At 41.2% G+C, this 12,920-nt stretch overlaps 1 protein-coding gene across 20 annotated transcripts in view; it reads left to right on the forward strand.

Annotated features, from left to right (window-relative positions):
• PARD3 (par-3 family cell polarity regulator) overlaps positions 1–12,920 on the forward strand; it is a 575,331-nt gene that overhangs the window by 101,399 nt on the left and 461,012 nt on the right. For all 20 annotated transcript variants that reach the window (XM_075997631.1, XM_075997634.1, XM_075997636.1 and 17 more), the window contains exon 2: positions 156–257. In XM_075997631.1, coding sequence (XP_075853746.1) covers positions 156–257 — 102 coding nt within the window. The remainder of the gene's footprint in view (positions 1–155; positions 258–12,920) is intronic.

Below are 12,920 nucleotides of genomic sequence, written 5' to 3' on the forward strand. Positions count from 1 at the left end.
ATTTAAGCAGCTACCTGAATTTTAAATCCATTGTAGTATTGCTGATATGGTCGATTCCTTTTTATGGGCAGGAAGTTATCACAGTTTAAATGGTCAAATTACCTTTTTGGTGGTGGCTGACTCACTATATTCAATATTTCTGTTTTTGTTTGTAGGATCCAAACTACTGGATACAGGTGCATCGCTTGGAACACGGTGATGGAGGAATCCTGGACCTAGATGACATTCTCTGTGATGTAGCAGATGATAAAGACAGAGTGAGTTCACGTCCAGGGGAAGCTGCTCTGAATGCATTTTTCTGAGAATGGGGAGGGAGGTGGGTTGGTAAGGAGTCCTTTCATTTCTGTTTTAGACACATACTGTAAGGAACGTTTGGGCCACTCACTTTAGAATGTTTTGTTTTATGACCAGTATCATGAATCTTTACTACCCTGAATGCCAAGGGTATAGTGATTTTTCTTGTTACCTAGGACTTAAGTTTTGGAACTTTATTTATTTATTTTTTACCCAAACTGATCTACAGATTCAGTTAGAACTTTTAAATTGGAACTTTTTAAATGGAAATATCACAAAAAGATCTGTGTCCCTTTCTCCCTTATTTTAACCAAACATAACCTTTTTCTGGACAACTTGGGCCCATCTCTGTGATCACTGTGTTGTATGATACACAAGGTCTCTGGGTTGGGTCCCAGCCTTGGCTCAGAGATTATCCGTCCCAACCTTGGGTGGCCTGAGTGTGGCACTGCCTTGCTATGGGATGAGGGGGTGTGTCCCAGGTGTCCTCCTTTGTGGTGTGCTTGGCATTCAGAAAACCATCCCTCTCTGTCGTTGCTCTGGGTGTGCTTTTCTGTGGCAACACCATCTTCAGCGTGGTCTGTGATTTTGGCATGGTAAACACAGAGACCTAGGGCACCTCTGTGTAACTTTACCCCACCCCCTTTTTTATGTATCCTTGGAAGGAATCAGGAGAGCAGGACTCTAACATTTTAAGAAAAGGTGACAGGATGCTTGGCTCTGAATACAGAAGTGGCACATTCTTTACTGTGGTGACAGGAGGAGCCTTGAGCAGGCTCCCGGAGCCAGGTGGCCACACCTTTTGTGTGTGGCTCGTGAGGAATTGCAGTAGGGCTCACAGCCACACGCACGATTGCACTGTCTCAGCTGCATGGGGACAGCTGCTTGGTAGAGCAACTTCTTCGTGACACTTCACTGTGGTGGCACAGGGTGTTATTAAGCCCAGCCGAGTGGCACCGTGAGGTTGGAAGATGGTCAGATCCTGTGTGTGCTCATTCTGCTTCCTACTGGGCGCTGTGGTTGCTTGACCTTCGTGTCACCCTCCTGCCCGCCCCCTCCCAGGGCTGGGAGCTGGGTGAGGACAGCTGTCCTGGTCTGGTTCACACCCACATTCCTGACAATTATCATCCTGCCTGGCTCAGAGGTGGCAGATATCTTACATGTTTCCTTGAAATAAAAAATTTCAGATACCAAACATTGTGTAAATTCAGAACTTTTTTTGCCTATTTATGATTTGATGCCTTTGTGTGTGTGTGTGTGTGTGTGTGTGTGTGTGTGTGTGTGTGCCATTTCTCCTTTTTGGGCTTTCCAGCGAGCCGGGCATCTGGTAACTCTCAAATCCTTTTCTGCAATCCACATGCAGAATACGGTCTAGAGGTTCAAATTATAGTTACTGTGTGGTTCAATTCCAAAGTTAAAGCAGCCACAAAGATTGATGAAGAATTTAAACAGGCGCCCTTTCCCAACCATGAGAGTAGAAAGAGATCAGCTGATGTTATATTGAACTTTGATATTTTCCTTTTCTCTCTTCCTTATTTCCTTCCCTTCCTTTCCTTCCTGTGTAAAAATAACACAGCTCTTTGTGAGGAAAAATTGGGAAATGCAGAAGCATATAAAGGAAGTAATCACCTGTGATCCCATTGACTCATGAAGCTCATCACTGGTAGAATAGGAAGATATAGGTGTTCAGCAATATGATTTCCAAAAAGTCTTTTGAAATGCAGGGAGACTTATTTTGTGGTCCAGCCAGCATGTAGCCTTTTTGGTGGGTGCTCCATATGTGCTTGAGAAGAATGTATTTTCCACTTGTTGGACTGAATGTTACAAAAATCAATTAGGTTAAAGTGATTGTTGTTGTTTTGGATCTTTGGGATGATTTGTCATTGAGCAACTAAAAGTCTTGCATTCTTCTTTCAACACAGCACACAAAAGCCAAGGGTAAGGCAAACTCTGAAATTGTTGAATGTTAAAAATCACAGAATTCTTAATATAAACTGTCTTTTAGATTTTGTATCCTTGTGCAGATTTGATGGTAAATCTATGTTTTTCTAGATTCTTTTTATCGTATTTCCTGTACAAGTTTAAAAGTCCTTTAACCTGAGAAAAAGGTTTTAAACATGAATAAGTGGAATCCGTTTTCGGACAATTTTGTCATGCTGATTGAAATCCATTTCCAAATAGAAAAAAATGCTGGAGAGTGCAGTGTACCACAGACTGAAATAGCTTTTAAATCGGTGTTGTGATGGTTCAGAAATACTTTAAAAATATGTGCATAATTTAAATATATTTTGAGTGCTCTTCCTAAAGTACCCATTTTGAGTTATGATCGTAAAAAAAATACGATTAATAATCCAGACTCACGACACTCAGGGTCACAGGTATTGTTGGGTGTGTTACTCAAATCCAGGAATCGTGGAATGTTATCGGTTCTGTGGCTCTTCTCCATGGCTCTGAAATTCGATTCTGATTTAATCATTCTGTAGTGTTTTCAACTACTTTTGGCGGCTACTCTGAGTCAAGGATCTTGACACTTGTTTTGATTTTTGCCTTAAAAAAAAACTGCAGGTCTTCTAAATAATTTCTTTTAAAAAGGTTGTGCTTTTTGACCTGCCCTCCCCCACCACCTAATGCATGCTTAAAATGCAGGTATCCCCAGCCTAGGGAAGTAGGATCTCTGTGATCTGCAACTGGACACCCTCCAGGTGCTATTTATGCTCACTGAACTTGGAAACCACAGCCTTTAATGGCCCTGTCTCTGTGATGGGGAAAGTTTTCTCAAAGGTGCAAAATTTGTACATGTTCATTATGGATTTGTAAAATCATGAAAAGTTTTTTTTTTTTTTTTTTGAGACAGAGTCTCGCTTTGTTGCCCAGGCTAGAGTGAGTGCCGTGGCGTCAGCCTAGCTCACAGCAACCTCAAACTCCTGGGCTCGAGTGATCCTTCTGCCTCAGCCTCCCGGGTAGCTGGGACTACAGGCATGCGCCACCATGCCCGGCTAATTTTTTTATATATATATCAGTTGACCAATTAATTTCTTTCTATTTATAGTAGAGACGGGGTCTCACTCTTGCTCAGGCTGGTTTTGAACTCCTGACCTTGAGCAATCCGCCCGCCTCGGCCTCCCAAGAGCTAGGATTACAGGCGTGAGCCACAGCGCCCGGCCTGAAAAGTTTTTTTTTAATTTTTATTTTTTTATGGAGGAGAAATTAGGATTGAGAGCCAATATTTTAAATGACTGCAAAAGAAAATTGAAGTCAGGGACTTAATTGGCCACAATTTTGTTCATTTATCCTTTAATCATTGGAGTTCAGGGCATGGCACTAAGGAAATTTTCTTTGAGTGCCTTTATAATTCCAATTTCTGGGATTTACCCACATTTGTTCAGGGTGTAAGTTGTCTAGAGTGTAGCTACTCTAGTGTAGGTCTTGGCTTCTTGGGGTAGATTTGATTTCTAATATATTTATATTCATAAGCCATCTATTTCTGGTACAGGCTAATGTTTGGTTATGTAGTTTCTTCAGTTACATAGTCTCTTTAATAATCAGTATGTGTTTTTTAAAAATGATTGTATGCCTCTTGTTGAATCCTAAGATTATTAGGTAAACTAAAAAATACTACCTCGAATGTACTATCTTTCAGTCCTTGGGTTAGGTTTGTGTATCCTAACGCACAGAGTTTTCTGAGGCTCTAGTATTAATAGTATTATGAGTATTATGTTGCCAGTATTCATAGGATTCAGTACTCACTATAGACCTGTTTCTCCTTTTTCTCATGTTTTGCTTTCACCATCTCTCCTAACACTCAACCTCAGTTCACTTAGACCTGAGATAAAATGAAGGAAAGATGTTCTTGTTGCCTTTCGAAAGGGTTTAATAAAACAAAACAAAACAAAACTTTTTTTTCCTTTCTAGGACAGACAGAGGAGGGGTGTGGTGCTCTAGAGTCCTAATTCATAATGCTTGCGCATATTTTGTTCTCTGTTTTTCTGAGTAAAATGTGTGTCTTTTGAACATTTGGCCATTCCATTTCTCATTCACTGGAAGAAGAGCGTGTTCAAAGAGCTCAACAAAACAGTCGTGCCAAGAGGGCTCCTGTTGTTAATCAATCCTATCCTGTAGGTGTCTGCTTTGGCAAGGAATGAGTTAAAGAGACTTCTTTGAACTTGAATGTACATACTCACACCCTGCTGACTCCAAGGTGTGTGTTGCTACACCCTGTTCTACCCTTGACAGACTACTCCTGTCCTGTTTAACTGGTGAAGGTGGTTCTGGTTTGGTTCAGTGGAGCCTGTGGCCAGCCGACTTCCCTGGCGCCATATGCAAAGTCTGTGCTATCCCTTGTGGGTTACTTAGGTGGAAAATGGGTTCTGTCCTCTATTTCCCAGCTGTTTCCAACTTCTTACCCTTTCCTGAAGACTGAGCAAAAACATAGGTTGTTTATTTGGGGATTGTTTTATTCTATAGTTAGTTTTGAAATTGGATCCTTGTTGGATTTTGCCTTGCTGATGGATTGAGATGGCAGACAGAGCGAGGAGGAAACCTGCAAAGGGGTATTACTCTTTCTCTGGTACCTCTCGGAAGGATTCCGTGAAGGCGCTGAGGTTTTCCAGGTCACTGAACCTCAAGAGAGTCACTTCAGAAATCGGCAGAAGGCAGGTTGGTACGGAAATTTCTGACCCCTTTAAAAGATTTTTTTAGCGTTGAAAGTAACACGTATTCTTTGTTCCTTAATATTCTTTTCAAAAAGTTTAATTTTTGAACATTTTTTTTGTATGGCTTCAAAATTATACTGATATTTTCTGTGCTGTCAACCCATTGGTGGATGTTGATTATTTATTAGTGTTCATGTTCATTCATTATGAGGGTGTACATTACCATGGATCACCAGGCTAACAGCTGTAATGTTAGCAGAAGGTTCCGATTACTAACATGGAATCTTCTAAGACGTGATTTTAATGAACATCCTCGTGCAAACCAAATATCTCACTAAGAGGGTTGGTTGACTTTTATGTATAAATAAAATATTAGAATAAAAATTAGTACTTTTATAACTTCATAGGAATAGTGCTGCATATGATTATTTGGAGTTTTGCTTTTCCTAAAGATTACTTTGAAGCTATTGAATGGAAATATAAATGACAGGAAGTGATTCTGACTCTTTTAGTGTAGGCTGTTCCAACAGTACATAGCGTATCCTTTAAACAGTATTGTCTGTTCGAAATTAGATTCCTTTTCTTAATGTTAATCTTTTAAAACTCCATTTTCTTAATATTAATCTTTTTGGAATAAGTTTGTAATTAACTAATAATAATTAAAAGGTAAAAATAACACCACACATAAAATGTCATTTTTTTTTCCTTTGTAACTTGTTTTTGGATGAGTGCCATGGCTTACACGTGCCCTCTAGTGGTCTTTTGTTAGAATGGTTGTTTTTGAGCTGTGAAATAATGGAGAATTAGTCTTGACATCCATGTTCCAGCCAGGGGAAAAATGGTGCTTTCAGTATTACAGATAAATTTGTCAGAACTGTTTCCTCCTTACTATTCAAATTCAGCTCAGATAAGCGGTATTGATTCTGGTCAGTTTATGAGTGATATGTGTTTAGGGAATATCTCTTAAGGGTTTATACATGTGGACTCTCAACCTGTGTCATCAATTCTACATTTATTTTGGCCTTCACATGTTTGTCCAATCTTGACTAGTTTTGGGTTCATCTTTCCTTTATTTTCCTTATTGTCATGGGGAACACTGACATATTGGAAATTAAGTTTGAGACATTCTGAATCTCTACTTGTTTTATAAATAATATATTTCCTCCGGCAGAAATCACCACTGTGATAGACGTTTGTTGGTAAAGAATTTTCAGTGATTATTCAATATGATAATGTTCAGATTAATGTAATTTGAGTAAAGGCACAGAGGAAAACCTGTTTTTAAGAAGTTAAACTTTCTACGTTGTGTGTACTGAAAGTAATACTGTAGATGAACGAAGAAATCAAGGGCACTGCCTGAAAGTGTCATGCTGATTCGGTTGGCAAAATCTTTTCTCTTCCTTTCTGAAGAAGGCAGGGTATTTAAAACTATACTTGAACCTGAGGGTGGTGGCCTAAGTGTCCCTTTTTTGGTACTTGAGAGTTTAAATATGAGTGTCTTGTATTGTCCTTATGGATTCCAAGGATTCTGTGGCATTGTTTATAGAAGTAGGGTGTTGACCTAGAGCTCATGCCAGAGTCCAATTTGTTTAATTAAATTCTGCTGAGTATTTCTAACTTTGTGCCCTAAACTACTTCTAATTGCCTGTCGTTCCAGTGGCACTAATAATAACGATGGTGTTCTGCTCTTGTAAGCATGCCTGTAAATTATTAAGTTCCAAACCGCCTGGTAAAAAGGGTGTTGTTTTTTTTTTTTATCTTAGAGATGGGTTGTGGCCTTTCGGAGAGTGCATGAGAACATTGGTGGTGCAGGTGGAGAGTTCATCTGGATTTTTGTGCACCAAGTTCCCGGATCAATTTTGTTTATGCTACCCCTTAGTTTAACCTATGGCAAATAAGCTTTCTTCCAAAAAGCCACTCTCCCCAGATCGAGAGATTTCTGATTTTGATTGGAGCAGTCTCTCCTCAGTTATTTTTAAGTTAATATTGTACGGAGTGTTGGGCATCAGTTGTAGTTCTCAGTTCTCCATTGACATTTCTTTATTCAGGTGATTTGGTCAGAAATGGAAGCCAAGTTTAAAGTAGGCTGAGATTACTTTGTATTTAAGAGTAGAATATTCCAGAGCATTTAAGACATAGATATTCAAGGGAAATTGATGTAGGAAAAGACTGCTGAACACAGTTCAATCAAGAAAGAATCAAGCAGGTCCAAGGTCTTTAAACTTTATTCTTATTCCACATCCCTTAGTCCAGATAGAAATTTCTCTGCATAGTAAATGACGCAGGCTTCGGATACCAAAGTGCACAGGGATCCCTGTGGAACCATTGCTCATTTTGAAGAGAAAACTTAGGTCACGTCATTGGAAGATTTATATGTTTTTTGAAAGGCAACAGTCCTTTTACAGGGAGTATGTTTATTGAAACAAAGTGGGTCTAATGCAATTGAAATTAGGGAATACGGAGCATATTAGGAACTGCTGGCTGTGCACGATCTCTCCATGAAGAGCTGTTTCTTTTGTAAAAGCAATAGACCGTGTTGTGTGGGAATGTGTAGTTGCCTGGTTAGAGTGAGTGGGTGCCCAGCTGGCGGTAAATTTGTTTACATTTTCGGATTGTGAACTGACTGCACTGTAATGTATGTTAATTTCGATTTAAAAGTCTTCAGTGTGTTGTACTTGATTGGAAGGGTGGGGGAGAAGGGTAACAAGTCGGCATAAAAATAATGCTGGCCATGAAAGGGGGAGAGGTGATTCTCTTGAATAAAAGCCAAGTGTAACTACACCCAGTTTTTTGCCCATGATATGTAGATCTTAGAATTTATCTTAGGGACTATCAAACATGTTTTTGAAATTCAGGATCCACTTGTTTTTCACCTTAGAAATGCTGCTTCTGGGTTCTTACAGAAGTACACGTTGCACAGTTAATGCTGATCTTTGCAGTAGATGGAACAGTGTACGTTAGCTCTTAATAGAATCCTTTTTGATTTGGAAATACATAAAATTTCATTTTGGCATTTTTTTACCCTTTGCAGTTGCTGCTCACCCTGATGTTTAAATTTATCTTGTAGCATTATATAGTAACAGCAGTGCCTTGATATTTTTTCTTGATGTTAATTTTCCTCTGGAGTTTGAAATACAGTATGCATTACTATGATGTATATGGTAAAAATTAGTTGTTGTTTTTTTTTACCACTGCATTTTAATGGGAAGCACCAAACACCTTTACATTTTTCTTAAATTAAGGTTTGAATGCTGCGGAAGAGATGATTACTTGAGGAAATAGGTTTTAAATTTGTCATCTTTTAAAGTTTGACTTTCATGTGTCACTGTTTTATTGTTCCCTACCCACATTGGCCTTTTATGTAGTTTGAACATCTACCTGTACGATTGCGTTCCCTGACTCAAGCTATTTTTTAAAAGTAAAAGCAATGAACTTATTAGAAAATACTTCATTGAGCACCTTCCCCTTTCGTTGGAGCCACGACTTTGTAACAGAAAATATACAGGCAAAAAGCCAACAGCAGCTGTTTTATGCTATTTTTTTTTTTTTGGAGACAGAGTCTCACTTTGTTCCCTGGGCTAGGGTGCCGTGGCGTCAGCCTAGCTCACAGCAACGTCAAACTCCTGGGCTTAAGCGAGCGATCCTCCTGCCTCAGCCTCCCGAGTAGCTGGGACTATAGGCATGTGCCACCATGCCCGGCTAATTTTTTCTGTATATTTTTTTTAGTTGGCCAATTAATTTCTTTCTATTCTTTTAGTAGAGATGGGGTTTCGCTCTTGCTCAGGCTGGTTTTGAACTCCTGACCTTGAGCCATCCGCTTGCCTCTGGCCTCCCAGAGTGCTAGGATTCCAGGCGTGAGCCATTGCACCCGGCTAAAGACTGCAGTTCTTACTTGGCAATGTCAGACGCTTCTGAAAAAGCAGGCAGTGACAGGTGCTCTCCTCTGACTCTGTCCAGTGACTCTGGAGTTGGTCTGGTCTCAATGTCGTGAACTTGATGGCTGCCCGTGTGCTGTTGCAGTAACCGGTCCTTAAAGTGGGAAGATAGAAATGCATTCTCATCTATTTTGCCAGGCCCTGTTACAAACAACTTTCGTGTGCTAATGATCTCAACTTCTTTACTCTTTCTTTGCCTTGCTCTGAAAAACAAAGTTGGAAACATAAACAAAAAAGTTCCTCCTTTGCTCAAGAGTAGGGATTGCAATTGTTCCCAGGCAGAGTTGGGTGGGACCCAGATTTGACTTTAGATATAATTTAATCTAGGAATTCTTTAACCACCTTTGAACCAGATGCTTAAAGATACTCTAAAAGAAAACACACACACACCACCCACCCCACAGATGCCCAGAAAATATTGGGATTCAAAAGTCAAATCAGAATCTGATTCGTGATGGGAAGGGTGGGGGCTATTTCCTCTCCCAAAGGTATCTCCAAGTGAGTCTGGTGTAAACCCCTGACCAGTGCCAGGTGAAGATACTGAGCTCTGGAGAAGTCTGGCGACTTGCTGAAGATGATAGAACTATTTAGTGGTAGATTTGAGAATGATCACAGTGGGAATTGAGCAAATTGCCTGTGCTTCCCCCGAGAAGATACCGGAAGCCTAGCAGCTCTGAGAGCTGTGAACATCAGTCACCAGCCCGGACGCCTTGGGCGGCTGGGGGAGCCGGCATGCACACGCAGGCTGTGCTCAGGGGTCAGCTTTTGTGAAGGTGTCCGTGTGTTCAGAGGCATCTCGAGTTCTGAGGCAGCATCTACAAGTGCATAGAGGTGACTGTGCGCGGAGATAGGACAGCTAGCCGCTGTCACTCAAGATTCCCATGACAAAAATGGTCTTTACCATTGGTAACAGCACGAGGTAAGCTACCTTCCTTTGGGTCAGAATTAAACAGTTGATATTGAAGTCTCTCACCTTATTACCGTGTTTCCCCGAAAATAAGAAAGGGTCTTATATTTATTTTTCCTCAAGAAGACACCCTAGGGCTTATTTTCAGGGGATGTATTATTATTTTTTTTAAGTACGGTACAACAATCTACATTGATTCAAATATAGTTAAGTCGTCATCTTCTGGAACATCATCATAACTCTCCAAACCCTGAATTCCATCCTGAATTTCATGCGACTCTATTTCCTTTAGAACCATTGGCCCCAATCTCTCATGTTGAGCAACAGAGCTCTCATGGGGCAGATGAGAAGGGCTGCTCGTCTTCTTTCCCGCTCCGCGACGACACGCATGGGTTGTGCAGATGCGCTGCGTAGCCACACCCGTCACTAGGGCTTATTTTCGGGGTAGGGCTTCTATTGCACAAATGCTTAGAAATCCTGCTAGGGCTTATTTTATGGGTAGGTCTTATTTTCGGGGAAACACAGTATTAATTAAAAATCTAGCCCCTATAACATAAAGCATGACATTGTTCATAATAGTCATTCTATGGTTATCTAACTTTTGAGTAGTTTTCCAGTATAAGCCTTCGAGAGAGAAATAAATCTGTCAAAGAATATTTTTAAATCTTGCTTAGTATAATTTTACTTTTATTGGAGGATTGAAAGGAACGTTTTTAATAAATGACTTTGGAATATATCTTACACATACATTTGAAGACCATCGGAATTGTCAGATACCTTACGTAAATTTTTTTAAATCACATTTTGATGCCAGTGCTCAAATCATCAAAACATGGTGAAACAGCCATTTTGTGAAGGATCCTGTTTCTTTTCATGAGCTCCAAGCCAGTTATCACCTCCTCCTCTCTTACAGCATGCAAGTTTGTTAGTAGCAGGTACAGGTACTTTTGCCCTTCTCTTTCCTGGCTCCTGTGTTGTCATTGGTCGTGTTCGCTGCTGAGTCCTGTGACTCCTGGCACCCAGGAAGCACTCAGTAATCACGTGCTGAATGAACGGATGAAACAGGTGGAAACGAATTAGCACCAAACTACCTTTGCCTTGGGAAGGTCCTCTTGTGCAAATACGTTTTTTCTTCTTCTTCTTCTTCGGCTTATCCGTGAAAGTTGAATGTTTACCATTAGGTACAGCTTTACAAAGGAGGCTTGGGAGCGTTCTCTCCTTCCCGTATTTGAAGACATTTATTTTTATGGGGGGAATCACAGTAATGAAATTCTACAAACCCAGGTTCGGAGGAAGAGAAATTACCTGTTTCTCATCTCCCCCCTCTTCTCGGCTCTTCCTGGACTTTGAACTCTCTCGGAGCTGCTCAGATTTATGTGGACCGTGGTGGCCACGGATGTTCCAGTTCAGGTCTCTCGTGGGCTGTAGCAGCCACGGCGCGGTTACGCGGGGCAGGTTATGTCAGGCAGATGGCACCTGTACAGTTGCATCCTAGACGTCGCTGACATGCGTGGAGAAGGCTTCTCCATAGAAAGATGTTCTTTTTTTAGACTTGTAAAAACAAACATTTTTGTATGAATAATCGTTGAAATCTTAAGATGAACTGGATGCTGCGGCAGCTGCCCTCTTGGGTTTCAGGTGGTGTTCCTTCGCGGAATCCATGCCTGAATCTGCGGTGCTCATTTCACAGGTGCCTCATACGACTGGTCCCGGGGGCATTTCGTCTTTCAGCCCCAGCACCCCCCCTTCCCCCTCCCCAGTTACTCTTTCCCTCGCACCTGCCAGGGAGGCCACGTTTTGCCACAGGATGACTTTCGAAGGTGGCGGGTCTTGGAGCCACGGTGGGGGACACAACGCTTGCTTCTTACTGGGACACTCTCCAAACGACAATGATGTCCTCATTGTCATCTCCTTTCTGTGACTGAGACCAAAGAAAGACACTTCTATGCTAGTAAAAAAGAGAACATTTTTGATACGGTTGAGAAATTGACTGAGCCCTTTTGGTAAGGTCAAGAAATATATTAATAGCCGAGATGTGAGGTCTGTCCGGGTGCGGTGCGGAAGCCTTGCTATCATTTGTAGTCGCTGCAGGTGAGGAATTGTTTGCGGCGGGGCTGTTTCATTGCATTTGATCTGCCGTCTGTGAGCAAGTAGTGGTTACTCTCATCTCTCCAGCTCAGCCCTTCCAGGCCACCCGGGGATCCGGGTCCAGGTCACTCCAGCCAGGGAGCTGAAGGCTGAGGAGGAGACCTGGCACCATTAGTATGTGGCAGTGCTCCTCCTCTTCCTCCTCCTCCCTCTCTTTTCTATGACTTTGGAACATTAAAGCAGCAGGTGATTTCTCCTTCAGGCCCCACGGATGAGAATGGAGCTTATTAGGATGTGTTCATTTTATCACACTCATAACATTATTAGCATTCGCTGTAGAGTTGAAAAATCAACATTAGCTTCAAGTGGCTGGTACTTCCATTCTGCCTAACTTACCGTGCCCACCAGGCTGGCCTGGCTGCCCGTCTCAGGCTGGTCCCATTGCACTGCACTATAGAAAGATGAGTTTGCTCCATGCCCCTCACGCATGAGCACTTTCCTGTTAGAATCATCTCGTAGATATTTTTCAAATATGGCTAGATACAAAATCACCTGAAATTATCATGTATTTTTTTTAGTGTCTAAGGCTGTCAAAAAAATATATATTTATTTATTTTTTGCATAGTGTTCTCACGGCTCAGTGATTAATAAGGTGACAGCCTTCCTTGTGGTGTCAGATGACTGCGCAGCTATTGGTCTAGCCATGGTGAAGGCCATTGCAGAGCAAGTTACCATTTGTCTTCTCACTGCACCTCCGGCTGGCTTTAACTGTTGATAAATGTGTTTCCTGAAACGCCGTGGAATGACACTTGGAGTTTAGTCTGTTCTTTCTTTAGAAATGGAATTTTTATTTTTAACGTATGGGCATTACTTACAAGAGAAACATCGCCACTACCTGCTACCCAGGTTTGCCCCACATAATTCCTTCATTCACACGTTAGGTTTGGAAATCCAAGAACGAAATCCAATTTCTCAACCCACGTGTTAATAATCTTGTTACGGGCTATTTATATAATTCAGTTTAGAATGTTTATGAAAGGTCTG

This window comes from Microcebus murinus, chromosome 25 (assembly GCF_040939455.1).
Source record: "Microcebus murinus isolate Inina chromosome 25, M.murinus_Inina_mat1.0, whole genome shotgun sequence".
In the NCBI taxonomy this organism is placed as follows: Eukaryota; Metazoa; Chordata; class Mammalia; order Primates; family Cheirogaleidae; genus Microcebus; species Microcebus murinus.